At 54.4% G+C, this 23,148-nt stretch overlaps 6 protein-coding genes across 6 annotated transcripts; 3 read left to right on the top strand and 3 right to left on the bottom strand.

Annotated features, from left to right (window-relative positions):
- Positions 1–7,534: 7,534 nt before the first annotated feature.
- On the top strand, positions 7,535–9,722 carry MONBRDRAFT_37974 (uncharacterized protein). Its single transcript, XM_001747748.1, has 8 exons — positions 7,535–7,624; positions 7,705–7,864; positions 7,974–8,095; positions 8,176–8,269; positions 8,365–8,478; positions 8,564–8,748; positions 8,897–9,058; positions 9,196–9,722. The coding sequence occupies exons 2-8, from the start codon at positions 7,729–7,731 to the stop codon at positions 9,400–9,402; spliced, it is 1,020 nt and encodes a 339-aa protein (XP_001747800.1). The 5' UTR covers positions 7,535–7,624; positions 7,705–7,728; the 3' UTR covers positions 9,403–9,722.
- Positions 9,723–10,117: 395 nt separating this feature from the next.
- Positions 10,118–11,407, bottom strand: MONBRDRAFT_10026 (uncharacterized protein; the record flags this gene model as incomplete). The annotated part of the gene is made up of 1 exon (XM_001747662.1): positions 10,118–11,407. One exon carries the CDS (start codon positions 11,405–11,407, stop codon positions 10,118–10,120), a length of 1,290 nt encoding a protein of 429 aa, XP_001747714.1.
- Positions 11,408–12,505: 1,098 nt separating this feature from the next.
- On the top strand, positions 12,506–15,608 carry MONBRDRAFT_37973 (uncharacterized protein). The gene is made up of 14 exons (XM_001747747.1): positions 12,506–12,522; positions 12,659–12,882; positions 12,973–13,033; positions 13,207–13,289; positions 13,375–13,460; positions 13,556–13,767; positions 13,922–14,051; positions 14,130–14,201; positions 14,273–14,490; positions 14,595–14,709; positions 14,813–14,915; positions 15,018–15,143; positions 15,258–15,373; positions 15,463–15,608. The coding sequence occupies exons 2-14, from the start codon at positions 12,666–12,668 to the stop codon at positions 15,520–15,522; spliced, it is 1,599 nt and encodes a 532-aa protein (XP_001747799.1). The 5' UTR covers positions 12,506–12,522; positions 12,659–12,665; the 3' UTR covers positions 15,523–15,608.
- A 574-nt stretch (positions 15,609–16,182) lies between these two features.
- MONBRDRAFT_10024 (uncharacterized protein) lies at positions 16,183–17,206 on the bottom strand (the record flags this gene model as incomplete). Its single annotated transcript, XM_001747661.1, has 2 exons — positions 16,183–16,413; positions 16,955–17,206. 2 exons carry the CDS (start codon positions 17,204–17,206, stop codon positions 16,183–16,185), a joined length of 483 nt encoding a protein of 160 aa, XP_001747713.1.
- A 179-nt stretch (positions 17,207–17,385) lies between these two features.
- On the bottom strand, positions 17,386–19,152 carry MONBRDRAFT_21609 (uncharacterized protein; the record flags this gene model as incomplete). The annotated part of the gene is made up of 5 exons (XM_001747660.1): positions 17,386–17,625; positions 17,705–17,985; positions 18,130–18,200; positions 18,292–18,601; positions 18,804–19,152. 5 exons carry the CDS (start codon positions 19,150–19,152, stop codon positions 17,386–17,388), a joined length of 1,251 nt encoding a protein of 416 aa, XP_001747712.1.
- A 1,677-nt stretch (positions 19,153–20,829) lies between these two features.
- Positions 20,830–22,379, top strand: MONBRDRAFT_27324 (uncharacterized protein; the record flags this gene model as incomplete). The annotated part of the gene is made up of 2 exons (XM_001747746.1): positions 20,830–21,676; positions 21,814–22,379. The coding sequence occupies 2 exons, from the start codon at positions 20,830–20,832 to the stop codon at positions 22,377–22,379; spliced, it is 1,413 nt and encodes a 470-aa protein (XP_001747798.1).
- Between the last annotated feature and the right edge of the window lie 769 nt (positions 22,380–23,148).

The raw sequence follows: 23,148 nt of genomic DNA, 5'->3' as shown, positions 1-23,148 counted from the left end.
CCGGTGGATGACGTACCTTGAGGGAAATAACGATGCACTGGAAGCCTGTGCCAGATCGCTTACGCATGTACCGCGCGATTTTGTTCACGTTGGCGTTATCCAAAGCCGCATCCACCTCATCCAAAACAAAGAAGGGCGCTGGCTTGAAGCTGTGTGTACCCAGAAAACAATAAAATAAACTGTGAAAATAACTTCCAAATGCGACATCACAGGCAAACGGTGGGCTGGTAAACAGACCTGTGAATTGCAAACAGCAACGCCAAGGCAGCTACCGTCTTTTCGCCACCAGACAATTGTTCCATGTCCCGGAAGCGCTTGGAGGGAGGCATGGCGCTATACTTGATGCCAGCATTGTATGGCTCCTACAGAAGCAGAAGCGGACGATGCACATCAGACAACCAAGGCTGATCGGCAGTAACCGGCCAATACCACAACCCAGCTCAAGACAAAGACAAACCATCCATCTGCGAAACGCACCTCGGTATCCTCCAACGTCAGGTATGCCGTGCCTCCCACTGGAGCCTTGGGCCCCCGCGTCAGCTCCTGACCATGTCACACACCAGCCAGCTAGTGAGCACGTCCTCGAGACACACGCCCATTCGTGTTGACCAGGCAAAGACCAGACTCAGGTTTGAACTGACCTTGTAAATGCCATCAATGCGCTTGGAAATCTGCTCATATGCCTCCATAAAGCGTTCGCGGCGAAGCCGCTTCAGGCGCTCAAACTCGGCGTTGGCCTGTTCCGTGCGCTTTTGTGACGTGGCAAATTGATCCGAGCTCTCCTTCAACTTTTCCTTGGCCGCCTCGAGGCGCTCCAAAGCCTTGCCGTTGGGCGCAATCGTCTCCATCTCGGACTGGATATCATGGAGCCGCCGTTGGAAATGCTGAAGCATTTGCTCACGATCCTCCTCTGTCTCCGTCTCCCGCAGATCCTGCATTGAACAGCCAGCATCGACCGAGGCCAAGCGTGAGTCAATGGCAGCTCATACACACAGCCCAAAAACGTGTCAACAAGATAAAGCGCACATCATCTAAACCACGATAATCCAGCTGAATCGTGGCCTCTCGTTCAAAGATGCGCTGAGCATTGTCCGTATCCATGCTGCCCACATCCATGGCGCTCATGTTTGACGTGTTGATCGAAACAGACGGGCCTCCAGTCACAACTTCCTCGCTGACATCCGATAGCGAGCCCTGCCGCAGTGGTAGCTCCACGTCCTCGACCTGGAAACAGGTTTGGTTTGTTTTCCAACGGACCAAGAGAGCGCGTTTCAAGTGAGCATACCAGCAGTCAGAAAGTCCATATCTGTCAACAACATTGCCTCAACGTTTGATCGAGAAAACAGAGGCACACAGCACGGAATCCGAGGGCCGACCTTGGCTCTCTTGAGCAATGCGTGTCGGTTATACGAACAACGCTCCACACCACTCAGCGCGGCCCGCAACTCCTGCAAGGTCAACAATGATGCATGGCAGAACACAGACATGAGAGCAGCAACAGCACATCACTTCCAGAAAAGTTGAGGTTGGCGTGTGCCAAGAGGTGATCAAGCGTCTTCCAACGTGCAAAGCCCAAGAGCCGACCAGAGAAACATCAGTCACATGGTTACAACAAAGAACCAAGGGCGGGGGTGTTCGCGTACCCGCTGGGCTGCGTTCAGGTTGCCCACCACCTCGCTCATTTGAGCCTTGTACTCGTTCAAGGCAACCTCGGCGTCGGCAAGCTCCTGCTGTCGCTGACGCTCAATGGCACGCAAGCGGTCCAGCCCCGCACTCTCCTCGGTCAGCTGATCTGAAAGCTCACGCTCTAGCGCCTGTGCCTTCTGCAGCCTCTCGGTCAGTTGCTCCAGCTGTTCTTCTTGACGCTTGACGTCCTTGGCCGGGTCAGCCTGCCGCTGTAGCTCGAGTTGTGCGCGCAAGCTCGCAATGTGCTTGGTAAAGTCGGCACGGCGTTGCGCTCGTGCCTCCACGCGCTGCAAGCGATCTGCTTCGTACTCGCGAATATTGGCCACGCCAATCGAGGCGCAAAAGGCAGCAAAAAGCTCGTCGACGATCCTGTTTGCCAAGTTAGATTCGTTGCGCTGAGTGAGTCTTGGCGCACAGCGTGGTCAAAACAAGTGCACAACGGGTGTCTTACGCTTCATATTGCTGCTCGGCGCGGTTCAGCTGCTCCTGTGCACGGGCCGCTTCAGCCTCGGCTGCTGCCAGACGAGGGCCCACGGCCGCGACCCGTTCCTCTGCCATCACTAATTCAGCCTGTTTTTGCTGCAAGCTCACCTGCGCAATTATTTTCCCGCAGGCGCAACATGACACACGTGAGGAATAAGGGGTTACCAAGGCAGCAGAACGTGTGCAGAACCAGAAGCAACCCAGCGGCGCCTTTTCAACACGTCCGCGTCGTGCGCCGCCTCAACGTGGGCCAAAACACCGTGTACCAACCTGAGAGGTACTGCGATCCGATTCGAGCTGCATGCACATGGCTTCGAGACCACGAATGCTCGAGTCCAACTCGGTCACCTCGTGTTGGCGATTCTTGCGCCGACTCAGATCATGCACCTGTACAGGCATAGCGTGCATGGAAGGCATGACAAAAGCAGCTCAATCAGAGCACAGGCACACGTCAAGGGAGGATCTTGACAGTGACATCATACCTTGCGGCGTAACTGGTCAAACTCCTCTCGAACAGCCACAAGCTTTTGCTCATCCCAGCGCTTAGCCTTGCCAGCCACGGCACTTTGACCACCCTCAATGGGACCCGAGGACCGAATCAACGTGCCAGAGAGCGTGATGGCCTGCACAAGTCGCCCGACACAAAAGCCAAAACACAGAATGGAACAAAACCAAAAAGCGCCAGTCAGTTTGGCATGTATATGTTTCAGAAAAGACAACAAGAAAAACGGTATGACCACGCAGAGCCACACTCGCCCGCGCGCACCTTTGTGACGAAATCCGTTTCATAGCACAAACGTTTGGCCTCCTCTTCATTTTGGCACACAACCGAGTTGCCACAGGCGAACAGAACAGCCTTTTCAATCTCTGGAGCATACTTGAGTACGTCCACGACCAAACTGGTGCCGTTCCCCAACGTCCTATATGAAGCAAAGTCGGAAGGCAAAAGGCAAAAAGGAAGAATGAGAGCGAGCGCGCCGGTAAGCCATGGCACATGCGCGCACACATACCTGAGGCGCTCGTTGATGGGCTTGGTGCGAATGGACTGCAGTGGGATAAAGGTACCCACGCCGGCGCGGCGTTCCCGCAAAAACTGGATGCACTCGATGGCCGTCTCCTCGTTGTCCACAACGACGGCGTCCATGTTTTTGCCCATGATCACGGTGATGGCCACGTTGTATCGTCGGTGGCGCGGCTCGCACAGTTCCACAAGCTTTCCAAACACCCGGCCCTAAACCCGCCAAATTGCAGGTCCCACGCAGTTGTCCACAAAGTGAGGGTGGCACAAGCAACGCAAGCAAATGGCACGGACGTGAGAGTTGGCATACAAGAGCGTGAAAAAAAAAGGGACGAGAAGCCAAAAAGAGAAGTCGAGGCACCCGATCAAGACGAACAAACCTCGTGATGGCGCTTGAGATCCGCAATGGCGTTGTCAAATTGGCGGGCGCGATTCGATTCACTGGTTGCGCTGCGAGCTTCCTGCAAGATATTTTGCACCTCGGCCAGCCGAGCCGAGGCCTCGTTGCGCTCGGTATCCAGCTGCGCTTGCTCCTCCTGCAGCTTGGTCAAAGCATGACGTTTCTGTGGCAACGATTTGCACAAGTGAGAGATACCTGGCAAGCAAGTTGGCATAATTTGTGCCCCGTGAAAGATCAAACCTCATTGGCCTGTGCGCGTTGACGCTCGAGGGCCTCGGCAACTTTACGCGTGCGCAGTTCCAGCTTCTCACTATAAGAATGTAAAGAACAAGCCGACAGGGGATGAAGCAGCAGTGGCCCAATGAGGTCACCGTCAGAAAGGAGCGTGCTGCGCGTGGGCATCGAGTGCCGCACCTGTCCTGCTGAAGCTGCTGTTTGCGAGCCTCAAGCTCATCGCGCTCAGCACGGATTCGCTGGCATTTAGCTTGGCACATTTCAATTTCGCGGCGACAGCGATCCACGTTGGACTTTTGAAGGCCACCTCGCTTGGCCACCTCTTCCTTGAGGCGCTGATACTCGGCCATCTATATCGGTATCGGTCGGGGTAAGAGGGTGTTTAGTCCACCGGCGGCCCGAAACGAAGGAAAAACGCAAAGCACAAGGTCAAGAGCCCGCAAATTGGTATGCTGGTATGCTGGTATGCAAGTTCTGGGAACCGACCTGATTTTCCTCAAGCTGAATCTCGTCCTGTTGCGATTCGCCCCGAATGCTATCCTCAAACTGTTTGGCGTTGCGCTCAATGGTGTGCAGCTCGGCCTCCAGCTCCTGGATTTCTTCATCGTATTGTTGCAGTTTCTGCCGAATGGGGTGACAAGACCGAGCTTGGAGGGTGAGATCAAACGCAGCTGGATGTAGCGAGGGAAACGCAGAGCAACTCTTGCCACAAACGAACCTGTTTTGTGCTGGCAAGTGTCTTTTCAGCGGCTTGTAGACGACGCTCGGCGTGCTTGACCTCTTCCTTGGCCTTGAGAAACTCGGGTTTAAGCTCGTTGGTTTTGTCCTCTTGCTTTTTGGCCTTTTTAGCTGCCAGGGCTCTGGCTTGCTTGGCTTTGGCCACCTGTGAGAAACAACAGTTTGAGTGACTCGCCATGCCAAGAATATAAACGTGACTCGGAGAAATTCAGGACAACGCAGCACTTGGAAACACCCAGCACTTGGAAAACACCCAGCACTTGGAAAACACCCAGCACTTGGAAAACACCCAGCAAGATCCTACCGCCTTTTTGTTATTCTTCGCCAAGTCTTCCACGGTCGCGCGGCGCTGGATGAGCTTGTCACAGTCGAGCTGTTTGCTTTCCACGCTTGCGCGCGCCTGCTCGAGGTCTGCCAAGAGCAGGCGGACAAATCTCAATTTTGAGCACAGAACAAAGGTCGATCGTCTCCATTGGACGGTGATGCAGACTGTACGGTCACGCAGGCAATCGACACGAAACAAAAAAAATGCAAAATTTCGCAAATGCACCCACCTCGCTCGCAGTGGTAGAGCTGCCACACAAGCTGGTCCTCCTCGACGTGTTTCTTCTCTTCCTCCAGAGCGTTGAAGCGGTCGGCCTCCTCCTTTTGTGCCTTGTACTGCTTCTTCTCCTTGTTCAAACCCTGGGTGCAGAAAGCAGACGCCGGCAAAATTTGAGCATTGCAAACTCCTAAGAGACCTGGTCGGGCGAGATGAATACACATACGCGTTTCTTCTGGCCAATGAGCTGGTGATCGGCGTTGGCACGCTCGCGCTCGCGCTGAGCTGCGTGGTATTCCTCGGCGAGCTCGTCCGAGCCGGAGATTTGCTCAAACATTTGGGTCAGCTGCTTGGCATCGCGAGCAGCCACACTTTCAACATCACCCTGCGTCCAAATCAAAATTCAAGACTGTGAGGGTTGCGCAGCTGCATTGGAATGGCGGAACGGCTGAAGAGGCGGAACGGCTGAAGAGGCAAAAGGGAGGGACACTCTTACCTGGAAGACGAGAAAATTACGAGCCTTGACCAAGAGGCCAAACTCGCGAAGCTGACTGTCATATTCATCCCAAGATACGTTTTTGCCATCAATAGCATATTTTGAGGCGGAGCCAGAGATCCTGGCACCCAGAAAACGCGAGAGAGGGTCGACCTCAAGTGAGGTCACGGGTGCGGATGTTCGCGCAAAGAGGGGGGTGGAAGGAAGGTGGAAGGAAACGGGCTGTGAACGCACGAGCGCTTCAGAACAAGCTCTTTATCTTCGTCATCATGATACTTGAAAAAGGCAGAGACTGAGGCACGCCCGGCCTCCTTCTTGGAGCGAGCGCCGTAGATCATGTCCTGAGCAGAGGTTGATCAGCAAACCGAAAAATGCATTTGTATATGAGGGACAGCCAGCAGACAGATGCAGAGAGCGATGGGCTTGAATATACCCCTCAATGGTGGAAACGGCCACACACACACACACACACACACACACACACACACACACACACACACACACACACCTTGATGGCATTACCACGCAGCTGACGGGCGCTCACGCCCAAGACGAAGCTGATGGCATCCATGAGATTGGATTTGCCTGCAGCGACAAACGTTCAGGTGGAGAATGAGAAGAAACGAGAAGATGATTGAGTGTGCTTGGCACCGAACAAGCCCCCAGTGCATTCAGTAAGAGCAGGCAGCAGTTTGTAAACGCACCCGCGCCGTTGGGGCCAATGATGGAGGTGAAGCGGGAAAACGGGCCGATGGTCTGGAGTCCCTTGTAGCTCTTGAAATTGTTGATCTCGAGACGATCGAGGTAGACGCCGGTCGAGATGGCCTCGGGCTCGGCGCCATCCTCGGCGAAAAGCTCCATGCTCGCCATGATGCTGGGCTGGTCAAGGTCGAAGTCACGAACAAGAACGACGGCCAACCGCAGTCCAGAGCAAGTAAATGCAGCTCGCGCGCATTCAGCGGCGCTAAAGGGCAAAAAAAAATTTAATGTCGAGCAAGAGGAATGGCACAGAACCGCGTGATTGCATTCATCAAAAGGGCAGCAGCCACAGGAGCTTTCAGGGCACGCCACGAGAAATGCAATCAGCAACAACAGCCCGACACCAAGCGACTGGAAACGCCTTCAAGCCCCTCAGAAGCGGCCGAATCAAACCCCAAGGTCCGGCGCGCCAACCTGCTTCTTTGCGAGTGCACAAGCACAAGCGCTCAACATCCAGAAGAAAAACGGCTCTTGACCGTTACACGTTTGCGCTTGTTTCCTTTGCGCGCTCCTCGTTTTGGCGCCAAAAACACAGCAGCCAACGTAAAGTGTAACAGGATCTACACATTGATATTCATTTGAGTCTTTGGATCTCCGAGTCTCGGTGAAGATTTGGTTACTCTGACTGCTTTCGTGGGTTCAAATGTCTTGTCGGCTTGCGTCATGGGCATGAATTGTCAGCATGGCAACTCTGCAATCAAGATCAGATATGTCAACAAGTTGGTTTTAATCCGAATTGGTTTGCTTATTGAAGTCTTGTTAATGTATTTTGTGTTGGAAGATGTCGATGATATTGGACTTTGCGCAGCTTCCAACCGAGCCATGCCACCAGCAAAACCCAGAACCGGCTCGACCTCTTGGCGAGGCGCTCGTGACATGGTCTTGCACACCGACACCTGATTGATGAGAGCAATGACCAGCCCCCCCAGTGAAGCTGGCGGCGCGGCGCTGTGAACTCGCGTCCGACCCCGATCGTGGACATGCCGGCTTGGCTTGGCTTGGCTTGCACCCCAATGTGCCATGGGCAGCAATCACTGCCAAGAGCGTTTGCACAGACACACACACACACACTCTCTCTCTCTCTCTCTCTCTCAAACTCTCTCTCTCTCTCTCTTTCTATCTCTCTCTCTTTCTCTCTCTCGCGCGCGTTTCCAGTCTCTTGCGCATTTTTTCTTCCTTGCGTACCCGGCAAACAGCATCAAACCTCCAGTCGCCACTGATCCTCTCACTGCTCCCTGCCACTGATCTCTCTCTCTCTCTCTCACTTGGGTAAGGCGGGGCTCTGCCGTCTTGGTTGTTGTGAGCTTGATTAAGACTGCATTAACCTCAATTGACCACTGGTCGTTTAGATTTCAACACCACTGACCGCCATCATGTCGCTGCCCGAGGCTCAAACCGAAGAGTACAATGCCTTCTTTGCCAACAAGTCCCTGTCGGACTTGCCGGCCGTTGACAAGGTCATCACCGTCAACTCCTCCGACTCGGTTGCACAAGCCACCCGTACCCTCGGTAAGGAATTCGCCATGACCTTGACTTGGGACCTCGACCGCCTCACTGCATCACTGGTCGGCGGTTGCGTTTATTTTTTTATTTTTTTTTTCGCGCTTGCCTCTGGTAGCGGCCCACAACATTCTGAGCGCCCCGGTGCGCGACAGCGATCAGCCCGATGATGCGCCCTGGCTCGAAAAGTACATTGGCACCGCCGACGCCGTCAACCTCATGCACTGGCTCTTGCACCAGGTAGGGCCAAGGATCCCCAGCTGCTCCTGCTGGCTCGGGTTCTGCGTGGCTGCTTTGCTGACGTCATTGTCCAAACTTAGGTCCAGGACACGGACGGCATCGAAGACCTGGACATGCTCTTGCGTCACACCGCGGCTCACACCGAGATTGCCAACGTGATTGACGAGGACAAGGGTGCGTCTTATCTCCTTTCTCCCTCGACCATTCATCCACCGCACCGCGCCCGCTTGCACACGCTCTTACCTTATCCTGACCGCTGGGCCACGCAGACACGGCACGCTTCAACCCCTTTATTCCACTGGCCAAGGAGAATAACACCATGCTAGATGTCATGCTCCTGTTGGGCAAATACGCCCAGCACCGTGCCTACATTGTGGAGCCTGGTATGCTCTTGCTCCCACTCGTCCGTGTCGTGCTGTCGTGGCCACTCGACTGACTGGCTGGCTGGCTGGCTGCTGGCTCTCGTAGGATCCGACATCACCAACGTCGTGACCCAAACCTCCTTGCTGGAGTTTCTCCACGCCCACTTGGACGAGTTTCCCAAGCTGGTTGATTCCACCGTCGCTGACCTGCAGCTTGGCACAAAGAAAGATATTGTGAGCTGCAAGCCCACTGATACCATGCAGAGCGCCCTGCTCAAGATGCGTGACGAGGTGCGTAGGTTGATTGCTGTGCCCTTGCTCGCCGACGAACCTGCCTCCCATTTTTCGTGGATCAAGCTTGGGCCTTCCCTTGCATACAGCCTTGCGGCTTGCTAATTTCCTTGCTGATTTCCTTTCGTGCATTTCGTGTGTTCAATAGCATGTCAGCGCACTGCCCTTCGTGGACAAGGCCAACAAGGTGTTGGGCGTTGTTTCGTCTCGTGACACGCGGTTGCTGATTCGCCAGCCTACACGTCTGCGCTTCTTGAACCAACCTCTTGAACTTTTCAACGACCTCCACGTCGCCCCCTTTGATGCTGAGGTGAGCGTGGCCCAGCCTGTCTGTCTTGCCTGCGTGCCCCTCTTGACGCCCCATAAGGTCAACAGCAAAGGCTGGCGTGAATGCTATCTGACGTGCTGCTTGTTACGTGTGTATGTAATTGGCTATATGGGTGGCAGGTCGTATGCTGCACGTCATCGGATACGCTGCGCTCGGTGATTGAAAAGCTCAGGAAGAACCGTGTTCACCGAGTCTTTGTCGTTGACGACGACAACGTCTTGCAGAGCGTCATTGCGCTGCGTGACGTCATTGCACAGTTTGTCAAGGAGCCCGCCGACAGCAAGATTGAGGCGTACTTTGTGCAGCGCAGCGCGGCTGCCTTGTAACAGCTTTTACTTGCCCTTGTTATAGTTACCCATTGATGTTCAATATTGTTTGTTGCCTTGCTCACTGCCCAACGATCGCCAGCTGGCGTTGGGCCACACCCATGCATACTCGCGTGACAATCTCTCCAATCAATCCAGTGTGACTGTCCCATGGCTCGTGGTACTCAAAGGACCTTGACTGATCAAGCCATCTCTCAACTAGAGCACATCAAATCACGTCGATAGTCTAATAAGCAGCGGAAAAAATTAGACCAGGTCTAACTGCACCATATCGCTCGTCGATGAAAGAGATGTATGAAGCCAAATTGAAGTATCACATCAAGCGATTCGTCCTGACACGTTCATCGACAAAGCACTTCTTTCCCTCCATCACCTTTAAGGGACCTGAAACAGTCTCCGTGAGGTCCTGTCGACCATGTGGTGCCCATTGAACAGAAATCTAAATCCTTGACTTCGTAATTAACGTTCCTTTCTTCCGCATCCGATTGATGCTGATCGCGACAAATGAAAGAAGTAAAAGCACCTTTGACCAGGCAGATAGGGTCAGCAATAGCAACTTTGGAGTGAAGTTCAAGTGTCTGTCAGTCACTGAAAGCCATGATATCAATTCTACTGCCTACTCTTCATGGTGATTCAAGAGCGATACGTCGTCGATTGTACGACGTGTGAAAAAGGAGGCGTACAAGGCGCGGAGACGGTCTCAAGAGTATAAGGTTTAGGGCGAATTGAAGCGAGTTTTCCAGTTCCACTGGCCATCGTTCCGGTACCAGGCAATCTTGTCGTCATCGCGGCTGGCGCTGAGGACGTCGAGGTGGCCGTCGCCGTTCAGGTCTGCCGCATACACCCAGCGGGCACCGTGGGCGGTGGTGGAGACGACATTCTCCGTGGAAAAGGTGCCGCCGCCATTATTCCGGTACCACGCAATTTTGTCGTCGTTGAGGCTGGCGCTGAGGACGTCGAGATCACCGTCGCCGTCCAGATCGGCCGCATACACCGAGAAGGCGCCGTCAGCGGCAGTGGAGATGGCGATCTGGGTGGAAAAGGTGCCATCACCGTTGTTCCGGTACCACGCGATTTTGTTGTCATTGCTGCTGGCGCTGAGGACGTCGAGATCACCGTCGCCGTCCAGATCGGCCGCATACACCGAGCGGGCACTGTCGGCGGCGGTGGAGATGATGATCTGGGTGGAAAAAGTGCCGTCGCCGTTGTTCCGGTACCACGCGATTTTGTCGTCATCCATGCTGGCGCTGAGGACGTCGAGATCACCGTCGCCGTCCAGATCGGCCGCATACACCGAGTGTGCGCCGTTGGCAGCGGTGGAGATGACGATCTGGGCGGAAAAGGTGCCGTCGCCGTTGTTCCGGTACCACGCAATCTTGTTGTCATTGACGCTGGCACTGAGGACGTCAGGATCCCCATCGCCGTCCAGATCTGCCGCATACACCGAGCGGGCGTGGTCAGCAGCGGTGGAGATGACGATCTGGGCGGAAAAGGTGCCGTCGTCGTTGTTCCGGTACCAAGCAATCTTGTCGTCGTAGAGGCTGGCGCTGAGAACGTCAAAATCGCCGTCGCCGTCCAAATCTACCGCATACACTGAGTAAACATTATCAGCGGCGGTGGAGATGATGATCTGGGCGGAAAAGGTGCCGTCGCCGTTATTCCGGTACCACGCAATCTTGTCGTCGAAGGGACTGGTGCTGAGGACATCCATATCACCGTCGCCGTCCAGATCTGCCGCAGACACCGAGGAGGCATAATCAGCAGCGGTGGAGATGACAAACTGCTCTGGTGCGCTCCACCACAAGCCTGGCGTTGCGTCAAACAGGAAAGCAAAAGCTGCCTCCACATTGATGCCATTGACCTCCACATCGACACCATTCACCACCACTTTCTTCGTCGAGTTGATGTACAATGTGCCGGCCTCATCCACCGCGATTGACGGCTTCTGAGAGGTCGCTGCCACCAGTACCGCGCAGAGCACCCAAACGAGAACCAGCACCTCCATGGTACAACGTCCGTTCGTCTTCAAACTCATCGAGGACACCATGACCCTCGTCCTGATTCCAATTTGACCTGGCCGTGTGCGTGCTTTTGCCCACTACTCCTTCAAAGAAATAGCAATTCGAGATCGTTGGAGATCATGTGTGTATCACTTTTCGGACTCAGGATGTTTTTCATACGAATGCAGTGATGGAATATAAAACACGAATGCAGTGAGTATACATTTGTTCGCGAATGGCGTGTAGGTCACACCTTGAAAGGGGTAATTCGTTGGATGGCGGCCGGTGTTGATTGTGGTCGAAGCCCAGCCCGCTTGAGATGGTTCGAACCGCGCAGTTCTGTTGAATCTACATGATGCCATTTTGTGAGTGTGTCTGTCCCACATCAAGATCATGTTTATAATCGGTCCAAAAGAGGGGGCACGTCGTCGATGTGTTCGCTGTTGAGGGTGATGCAGGTGCAATCGAGCCGGCGGTGCTGGCGCGGCGTTGAGTAGATCATATCTTGATGAGGCTCTTCAAGGCGCGAAAAACTCGCGGCCAGACGATCAAAGTGCGCCTTGCCTTCCAATTGGCGTCCCAAACGCGCAGTAGAGGCTGCGGCGTTGTGGTTGTCCTTGGTATCAAATTGGTAAGTGGCGTGCTTGTTGGGCTTTGTGATGGCGTCACTGTTGTATCCTCGGGTTCGACATGTGCGGATTGGTCGTTCAAGTGGTTATCGACTCCCTTCAAGCGGGCGGAAGGCAGCCTTTATCTGAGAGATTCGACTGCTTTGAAAGTGGCAGGATCAAGAGCAACACAATTCCTCGTCGAGGGTGGCGGCTTCTCCTACCAGCTGTCGTGAATGGCGCCGTTGCATGCCTGAGGCACCATCCCACTCAATACGGTCGCCATAGTAAAAAATTCAAGAAAAAGACGATTAATTCCAATGTTAATTAACTTTTAAATTCACTCCTCACCACATCAAGGTGCACATGCACAAAGGCGATGACAATTTGTAAATCTTTTGAAATTTAAATCAGATGATTAAAATTTATAAATAAATTTGATGACAACTCTCTCTCTCTCTCTCTCTCATTTTTCTTCTTCTTCTTCTTTTGGCTTTTTGGAGGAAGTCAAGGTACGTCTCTCTCTCTCTCTCTCTCTCTCGGGGTCACTGAATGGCAGCCAGGGTGGGGGATGTGATTGAGCTGGTGGTGGGCAATTGCATTTGGAACTGACATGGTTCGGGCTTGTGTTTGCACCGGTATATGTAGGTTAAGGATGGCTGGATCTTTGTGGATCAGCCTTGCCGCGGTGGCGCTTTGCGCCACTGGCGCACCCGTCACCATGACGCTGAGCGAGGATGCAGCTTGGCTGCATCAAGGCCCGGCCACGGGCTCCGAACTCGTGCCCATGATCTTTGCGGTTCGCCAGACTGGCATTGAATGGCTCGAAGCTGAACTCATGCGCGTGTCCGATCCCAAGTCCCCTTTCTACGGTTCGTGCCTTGATTGGCCTATCGCTTTCGAGAACCCCAACCAGGTCCAAGCTCTCATGTCACGTGCTCTCTTCTCCACCTTTGCCCTAGGTCAACACCACACCCTGGAATCTCTCGCCACCCGCGTTCACGGCGTTCCCGAAAGTGTCGAGTGCGTATCGTTTGCTGCACACAACGCCCCCCTTGCTTTGGCGATAAGAAACAACAACAACAACAATAACAACAACCACCCTGCTTACTTGAGCATTAAGATGCAAACACCATCCTTACACCGAGACCCTTACACTGATGCACTTGGACATCGGCATTGCATCAAACCTCCAGGTACATTGAGGGCATGCTGGCAGCCCGTGCCACCAACGTCCGCAAGCAAATGGACCACAGCTACATTTTTGCCGATATCCTGGGTTAGTTATCGACACATCCTACAACCAGACTGCGTCCTGCTCCTGCCCTGCCTCCTGATTCACCGTCGATTGCCGTCTGATCTAGCTGCGGACATGGGTCATCTGATGGAATGCCAGCCTCAACTGTACCGCCACGCCACCCAGGACCTCACCGTTGCCCGTTGCCTCCAGGTCTGCCACGCCTCTTTTAAAAAGCCGGCTCCAAGCTGATGATCGACCCTCCAGCTAACCCTGTCCTGGTGCCCGTTGTTGCGATTCTGTTTCAGGCCCCAGTTCCCGACCATTTGAGTCCCCACGTGGACTTTGTCCTCGGCCATGGTCTGCTCCCCGACCTGCAGCGTTTCGAGGCCAAGGCCTACCAACCTCTCACGGCCCCCGAGGAGGTGACCACTCCTCAGCTCATTGACAAGACCTACAAGCTGGGCAACTACACCAGCAGTGCCCGCACCAACAGCCAAGCTGTTGCATCCTTCCTTGGGTAAGTCGTGCTCCCTTACCATGGCGCCTCAAGGCCCCATCCCTTTGAGTCTTCAATGCCCTCTTGTGCTGTCTGTGGTGCTTGCCCGTCGGGTCGTGCTCATCTTGAGCCGTTGCCGGTCTTGATGATCATTCTTGTTTTCGTCGACTTTTAGCCAATACTTTCGCAAGGAGGACCTCGAGTCTTTCCAGAAGAAGTTCAACCTTCCCGTCAAACCCATCGCCAAGGTCGTCGGTGTCAACGTCGACTTTGCACCCGGCATGGAGGCCAATCTGGATGTCGAGGTGCGCTTTTGTTTTCCCAATTGCCCTTCTTTCCAATCGCGAGCCAAGCTAATGATGCACATGCTGTCCCGTGCGTAGTACATTGGCGCCACTGGCCGTGGTGTTGTGACTTGGTTCGTGTCCACCGCCCAACGTGCCAACCATGGCCAGGTGTGTTACTGCATGTCAGCCGCAACGAGGCCTCCACGCTCATGATCTCACAGTCAGCATCATTGATGTAGGAGGACTTTTTGACGTGGATGTCTGGCCAGCTCAACGACACCAAGAGTCCCTGGGTACACTCGGTCAGCTACGGTGACGTTGAGTCAAGCATTGACGACAGCTACAAGACACGCGTCAACGACGACTTTATGAAGTTTGGCGTCTCCGGCCGCACCATCCTTGTCGCTGCTGGCGACTCTGGCGTCAGCTGTACCAATGATAAATTCGCTCCCGACTGGTACGCTTGCCTTTCCTCCCGCATGTACTTCTATATCCACTAGCTTGCTTGTGTGCTGCACGACGCAGTGATTGACACATGTGCCCACCACGCACATTGCTTAGGCCCACCTCAAGCCCTTACATTACCTCTGTTGGTGGCACTTCGGGTGTTCCCGAGCGCGTCTGGTCCGACGGCGGAGGTGGTTTCAGCAACTTTTACGCCCAGCCTACTTACCAGGTACATACCAAAGCGTTCTCTTTTTGGTGTATGCGACGTGACTGGATGGTTGATGTTGCAACTTCTTTTCTAACCCCCGGTTTCTATTCCCACCCTCTTGCAGGCGGATGCTGTAAAGGCGTACATGAACAGCGGCAAGGCTCCGGCCTCTCGCTACTTCAACGCCTCAGGCCGTGCCTACCCTGATGTGTCCGCGTTTGCCACCAGTACGTTGATCAAAACGGCTGCCATCAGTGCCTCCTTCATTAATTAACCGTGCTGTGTGTGCGCGCGCTCACCTCTCTGCTTCTGGTTTTTGTTCTGCCAAGACTTTGAAATTGCCTACATGGGCTCTTTTGTGGGTGTGGATGGTACTTCGTGCGCCACCCCGACCTTTGCAGGTGTTGTTGCCCAACTTAACGACGTTCGCATCCTGGCCGGCAAGAGCCCCCTGGGTATGCCCATCGCGTTGTCAACGAGTTGCGCTGGCTCGTATCACAATCTGTGTTTGGCCCTGACTTTTTCCTAATTTTTGTGTTTTGTTTTGTTTCGAAATGACTTTCCTCCAGGCTTCTTGAACCCCCTGCTGTATCAAGCGGGTGGCTCTGACAACGGCTTCAATGACGTGATCCAAGGCTCCAACCCTGACGGTGCTTGCCCTGGCTTTGAAGCCAGCACTGGCTGGGTATGTCAACCTACCTTGCTAGCTCGCGCAGGCATCGTGCTCCTTCGCCCCACCCAGCTTGTCTCACGCATGCTGCACCCGTGTCATAGGATCCTGCCTCCGGCTGGGGCTCGCCCGACTTCAGCCAGCTGAAGCAGATTGTTGCTTAAGGCGCCCAGGTGTCATTGTGTTTTGATTGGCAGTCTCTGCTCTTTGTGCCAGCTTATTAGCACGCATGAATCCAAGCACCGTTTATACCTCACGCACAAACTTGTAGGGCTCTTGAGCATTCGGACAAAGGGTCAATTCTTGTTATTAAGAGCCCGCCAGGGGCGTGGGTCATTCAAAGCGTGCTCGGGCACTTCAGTAAGGGGGAAAAACATCAGCAAAACAGCAAGTCATTCGACTCAAAACACCACAGGTCAATCACAAGCCACAGGTCAATCAAAAGCAAGAAAGCAGGCAAGGAAAACTTGCGCTTCAGTCAGAAACAACGGAGGATGAGACACAGCGTGCCCCAACAAGACACTCTTGTGTGCCACTGCATGCGTAAGTGCACGGTTTGAAGACGTGCGAGCTACCGGCGACGAGATTTCGAGGCCTGGGCCAAGCCCTTCTTTTTGATCGGTGCCTTCTTTGAGTTGGATGACAGCTCGGCTTCAGCTGCCGCAATCTCGCGGTCCAAGTCAGTCATGCCAGCAAGCAAGTCGCGACTGATGCTGGTGCGGGCGGTAGCTTTGGCGCTGGGCAACGACTTGGTTGGCCTAAGCGTGCAGACCCCAAAAATTGTGAGCAGGAGTGCGTCAGAAATGATCAAACCGATGAAAGACTTACGAAGGGCCTGACGACCGAGTCGCGGTCGGTAGCGGTGGCACCTGCACAGGTGGTTTGCGGGCGGGTTCACGGCCCTTTGACACCCGAGAGGCGTGGCGCTGAGCGGTGGCAGCCGGCTTGAGGCTGCGCTTGCGGCGGCTTTTGCCTTGAGGTTCACTGAGAGACGGCGAGGCCATGCGCGCTGCAGGCTCCTTGCCCAAGATCAGAGGTTCCTTTTCATGAACGGGCTGTCGGTGCCAATACAGGGCAAATCAATAAATCATAAACATGGGCGTTGAGCCGGTGTGATTGGCTCGGCATCGGGAAGAGTAGGGCAACTTTGGTATGGCACGGCAAGCGAACAAATCGAGCACAAAGGTACATACCCGCAGCCGCTCACACTCCGTGGAGGGATGGCGAATGGCGAGGCGCGCCATCTCTGTCACATGGGCCGTCGGGCCAGGCACCGATGAAAGCGCTTCCGTACCGCTAATCCTGAGCATGTCGACACGCAGGGAACCAGAAGCAGGCGAGAAAAACACGATAAAATGGTGAGAACAACCATGCACCGATAAAAGACGTGCTGTGGGCAAGGCACAAAGAGCTCGACGCTCACATGGAGGTGGGTGCGCTAAAGTAGGCATCATCACGGGGCCCGGCCCGATTTCTTGAGGTGCGATGCTGTGCCAAGGGCGAGGTCAGGAGGTGTGAGACAATAAGCACAAGGGTCGACGTGTCCGAGCCAGGGAGCAGCAAGTGAAGGAGCAGAGGGTGCCTTGAAAGACTAACCGCGCCGTTTTGGCTAGCACCCAGGCGCCGGCTCAAGGCTGCCTTGGACTGTGGGTTGCGCGCACGCTCATAATTGATCTGAACCTCCCGCAGCTGAGCCACAAGGTCTGCATTGTGACGCTCGAGCTGCTCCTGCTGCAGCTGTAGTGCGGCATGCTGGCTGTAGAGAGCCACGTTTTCCATGCGGATGTCCTCGTTTTCTTGCATGTACTGTTGCAGCAGGACTTTGGCTTGGGTGAGCTCCCGGGCCATGTTGGCGATGGCCTCCATATCCAGTTCGCCACCGTCAGTGCGCCCACCGATGACAGTGCTTGTGTCACGACCAACACCAGCCAGCAAGGTATGCGCTGCGCCGACGAACAATGCATCCGACTGGGCATGAGAGGTGGTCTGTGGATCGCCATTCCCTGTTGGCTTTGTGTTGAGCCAGGTCAGGGGTAGAAGAAACAAAACGGCTCACCTTTGAGGGCCTCTTGAGTGAGGAGAGAGTTGGAAGAGACGACCTCGCTGCCCGAGTCGATTTGATTGCGTAAGTACGCACATTCTTGTCGAAGCATGCGCACCTCACGCTTCAGGGCCTGAATCATCATTTGCTGAGGATCCATGTGCACGATGGGTTTGTTTTGGATCCGCTTGGCCCGTGAGGCATATCGCAGGGTGTTTTGAGTTTCCTGCACCAATTCGTAGATCAACGAGTGAGAGGTGTGGTCAGAACAAAAGCAATATCAGCTTGTGCAAAGCGAGACAAACCGGCAGAGAGGTAGCCGCAGGGGAAATGCAGGCAATCATGAGGGTCATGCCGCTACCGCCCAGAGAGTCCTTGAGCAGCATGGTCAAGGCAGAATCGCGGTAGGGGATGTGTCCCTTGCGCTTTCGGGGGTCGGCCAGCGCACTAATGCAGTTGCCGAGGGTCAAAAGGGATTTGTTGATGTTGTTGCTTTCCACAAGAGTTTGGCCATCGGCCTTTGTGCGCTCGACGCGCTCGCTACCAGCCAAGTCGACAAAGCTGATACTGCCATGTCGGTGGACCACTAGACAAAGCAGCGTCAAAGAAAGAAAGACAATGTCACTGAGCGTGTTTGCTCCAGGTCAAGGCTTCAGCGGGCATGAAACAAGATTAACAAGCGGGGGGCGGAAAATAAAACAGGACGGCGCGGGCCCCTGCACATGCATACCTGAGGGGCCATCGCCTGTGCCATCTGATTCCTCGACGATGCTGTGAATATCGATGGAGAGGATGCTATGGCTGTGCACGGAGAAGAAGGACGTGAGTGCGGGCGAGCAAGGAGCTGCCGGCGCTTTGAACGAGGTTGGGCATGCAGGTTGCACGGGCGGACCTGCGAGAGGATCGATCGTTCATCTGGTGGGCAGCAACATGACGATTACGAAGACCTTCCTCGAGAACGTTGAGCATGGTCTGATCGCTGGCGCATTCTACGCGGAAAAGGTTTTCGACGTGGAAGCCACGTTCTGCTTTCCAGCGAACGGGCAGAGCGCCTCGCTCCGAGCGAAGATTGAGAAGGTCCATGACTTGTTCATTGTAAATTTCCAGGTATGAAGCCTGAAAGTTGTAGGTGACGTGGGAACGGCTAGCCACCTGTTGCCAAATGTAGGCAATGGAGCGCTGCAGGATGCCATCATCGTCGCCTGCAAGGCACACAAGGGGCGTCAAGCGTGAGGAATGAGGAGGATCGGGCGGGCTTGAGCAAGATTCAGGCTAATCGCAAAAAGGCATTGCTTTGTGGTTAGACCAAGAACGAGGCGTTCTGAAGAGGGGACCAAGTCGTTTTGAAAAGGAGTAGGGAAGGGTTTTTGAGGAAGGATGGATCTGAGGAAAAACAAGACTCACGAGAATCAGGACCGGTGATGGTATGAGTTTTGCCGCTTCCAGTCTGGCCAAAGGCAAAGACGGTGCAGGCATAGCCCTCCATGGCCGAGTCGAGTAGGTTCTTGATGCCAGAGACCTCGAAAAATTGCTGTTGGGAGCAGCGGTCGTCAACGGCTCTGTGGAAAGTAAAGGTGCGTGGGGCTTCGGCGTCTGTGGTTTTGATGGCGAGGGTCTGTTGATCTTCGAGCACCTCGACGGCCTGATAGTCACGTGCAGGACGGTGTTCCGTCTGATTCAAGGGACGAGAGCGGACCACAACGCGAATGCCATCGCGGCGCCCGAGCTGCTTCAGGGGATCATCGCCGTCCATGCCTTCGGCCCCAGCCACACCCGCCGATGTGGGGCCATGACGACCGGGCTCGTCCATGAACGGCTGCGAGCTTGAGCGCTCAAACTCAAGCTCGGCCAGCGAATCGCGCCTCGACGCCATGACCAGCTTGTCACCAAAGCGACCGCCCGTACTGCCAAATCAGCACCAAGCACCACCCTCCAAAGCGAACGGCAAAAGCTCACCAAAAGACGCACACGAGCGGCCGACAAGCGCAGCAACAAGAACACCGCTTGCCCAGACTTGAAAGATAAAGGCAACACGCCCAGCCCAGACAAGCAATCAGGTCAGTCAGGCACAGCCACAGACGGCTGCACGGTGGCAGGCAAAGGTGTCGAGTCACCTGGCAGAGCCACGAGCCCGACCAGCCACCATACCGATCCCCGTGTTCCAGCTCCACCCAGCCCTTTCCCTATCTACCCTGCGCCGTAATGCATATGTATCCAGGTATGTACGTGCACGAGTCTACCAACGAACGGCAACGAGGTAGACGGACGTTAAACAGCGGGGGGGGCAGGGGAGGGGGAGGAACAAATGCACCCCAACGTGGCGCTGCCGTTTCCCGCTCGCGTCTGTGTGTGTGTGTGTGTGTGTGTGTGTTTTGCAATTCAAACACCGATTGGGAAGAAGGAGCGGGGTAGAGAATAAGGGTAAGTGGCGTGAGGATCGCAGAGGTTGTGTTCGGGGTCAAAAATACCTCCCTTCAAACTTCAAGCTTAAAGTAGAGATGGGAGTCAAAGTTGTGAAAATTTGTAGAGAGTCAATTGAACCAAAATTAAAAGACTTCGGACGTTTAGAAACATTCACTGTCTTCGTATACTGTATATCATCACTGAATTCGTTAATATGTGTTCCGTACTCACACACACTCACACACACACACACACACACACACACACACACACACACACACACACACACACACACACACACACACACACACACACACACTTGCTTGATCTTCACTGCCTGCCGCAGTTCGACTCCCTGAATGGACAACCACGATCAGCATCAATCGGATGTGGAAGACAGGAATGCCAATCACGAAGTCAAGCAAACCGCTGCGCAATGGGCACTGTGGTCGATAGGGCTGCTTATGTCGTTTTGGAGGCGTGATTTTTTTTGTCGATGAACGTGGTCAGGACGAGAGGCAGCTCGCTTTCCGGACATTTGCGCGCGGCTGCGTATTGGTTCAATCCCCGCCTTACTATCAGCGCCCCAAACACATTTTAAACGCACAACCGAAGTCAACCACAATCAAATACAATGTCGTGCATTCCCCGTATTCGTCACAAATTCACCGTATTCGTGTGAGCCTCACACGTGTAAGGGCAGAATAGCATTATCACTATAATCGTATACACGACCAATTGTGAGTCCGACAACTAAACTCTCGACTTGCGATTTCTTTCAAAGAGTGGTGGTCAGGAGCACGCACACGATCAGGTTGAATTGCAATCAGGACGAGGGTCATGGCGCTGCGGGTAAAGGGGACGATGTACCGTGGAGGTGCTTGTTCTAGCTTGGACTGTATGCGCAATACTGGTCGCGGCAACCTCTCAGGACCCGTCGATCACGGTGGATGAGGGCGGCACGTTGTACATCAACTCGACCGAGAAAGTGGCGTCGACGTGAAGACGGTCATTGCTCTCCTACTTGATGCGACGACAAGCATGTGGCCTAGCGTGCCGCAACATCATCTCCACCGCTGCTGACGGTGCCTCCTCCGTGTATGCGGCGGATCTGGACGGTGATGGAAATCTCGATGTCCTCAGCGCGAGCTTCCTGGACGACAAGATTGCGTGGTACCGAAACAACGGCGACGAGACCTTTTCCGCCGAGATCGTCATCTCCACCGTCGCTGATTATGCCACCTCGGTGTATGCGGCAGATTTGGACGGCGACAGTGATCTCGATGTCCTCAGCGCCAGCATCAATGACAACAAGATTGCTTGGTACCGGAACAACGGCGACGGTACCTTGTCTGCCCAAATCATCATCACCACCTCCGCCAACGGCGCCGCCTCCGTGTATGCGGCAGATCTGGACGGCGACGGTCATTTGGATGTGCTTAGCGCCAGCCGCAACGACGACAAGATTGCGTGGTACCGGAACAACGGCGACGGCACCGGTTACGCCGAAATCATCATCTCCACCGCTGCTGATTATGCCCTCTCGGTGTATGCGGCAGATCTAGACGGCGACGGTGACAACGACGTCCTCAGCGCCAGTGCTAATGATGACAAGATTGCGTGGTACCGCAATGAGGGCGACGGTAACTTCTCCGCCGAGATTATCATCACCGCCGCCGCCGACGGCGTCTACTCGGTGTATGCGGCCGATCTGGACGGCGACAATAATCTCGACGTTCTCAGCGCCGGCTTCTATGACGACAAGATTGCGTGGTATCGGAACAACGGCGACGGCACCTTTTCCGCCCAGATCGTCATCTCCACCTCCACCAACGGCGCCTACTCGGTGTATGCGGCAGATCTGGACGGAGACGGTCATATCGATGTGCATCAGCGCCAGCCGCAACGACGACAAGATTGCGTGGTACCGGAACAACGGCGACGGCACCGTGTTACGCCGAAATCATCATCTCCACCGCTGCTGATTATGCCCTCTCGGTGTATGCGGCAGATCTAGACGGCGACGGTGATCTCGACGTCCTCAGCGCCAGTGCTAATGATGACAAAATTGCGTGGTACCGCAATGAGGGCGACGGTAACTTTTCCACCCAGATCATCATCTCCACCGCTGCTGACGGCCCGATCTCGGTGTATGCGGCCGATCTAGACGGCGACGGTAATCTCGACGTCCTCAGCGCCAGCCGCTTCGACAACAAATTTGCGTGGTACCGGAACAACGGCGACGGCACCTTTTCCACCCAGATCGTCATCTCCACCGCCGCTGATTATGCCTACTCGGTGTATGCGGCAGATTTGGACGGTGACGGTGATTTCGACGTCCTCAGCACCAGTGTCAATGACGACAAGATTGCTTGGTATCGGAACAACGGCGACGGCGCCTTTTCCGCCCAAATCATCATCTCCACCGCTGCTGACGGTGCCTGCTCAGTGTATGCGGCCGACCTGGACAGCGACGGTGATCTTGACGTCCTCAGCGCCAGCGTGACCGGTGGCAAGATTGCGTGGTACCGGAACGATGGCCAGTGGGACTGGAAAACTCGCTTCAATATGAACTGACCTTGCACTCTTGAGGCCATCTTTGCGTCTTGTACGTGTGCGCCTCATTCATACACGTTGACTCTACAAGATGCTCTTGGCTCTGAATCTGTGTGAAGAGAAGTGGCTTTGGCTTTCGGCACGTCATCTTCACTCTAAAATTGCCTTGCCCCTGATCCTCTGCCTGGCCTGGTTGAATGTGTTTCCATTCCCTTAATTTAATTTACCACGCTAATCATCCTCAATTGGATTTGGAAGAAAGGAACGTAAATCACGAAGTCAAGATTTGTATTTCTTAAAGACAAACTGCTGCCCAATGGGCACCATGGGCGACAATGCCTCGCGGAGGCTGTTTCAGGCAAGATAAGTGTCTTGACGAGAAACGACTCAGCTGGCTTGGTGTGCGGCTTCATTTTGATTTGTTCCTTTCTTCACCCGACGAGCGATGCGCAGTCAGACTTGCTCTTACTCTCTTCATTTTCCGCTGCTTGGCCATATGGCTTGACCCGACGGGCTTGTAGACGGAGGCATGGATTCCGAACCTGAAAGCCTACGCATGGATCAAAGGTTTTGCTCACATTATGGCATTGGATTGATATCATGACCAAGTCTTTCAGTCTCCGGCTTTATTTCTCTCCCAGGCGCACCCATCGCCGGTGCCTTCATTTTTTTCCCAGCTGGGAATGCGACCACAATGAGTGCATGCGCACAGACTGAAGGTTCGACAAGCTTTGAAGTGTTGAATGATGCCGTGGCAGGTGGTGAATGCCTCAACGTTCACTGCATTCGT

The sequence above is a fragment of the Monosiga brevicollis genome, genomic scaffold, assembly GCF_000002865.3.
Source record: "Monosiga brevicollis MX1 MONBRscaffold_18 genomic scaffold, whole genome shotgun sequence".
In the NCBI taxonomy this organism is placed as follows: domain Eukaryota; class Choanoflagellata; order Craspedida; family Salpingoecidae; genus Monosiga; species Monosiga brevicollis.
Note: the sequence above shows the minus strand (reverse complement) of the source record. Positions and strands in the feature narration are given on the sequence as shown.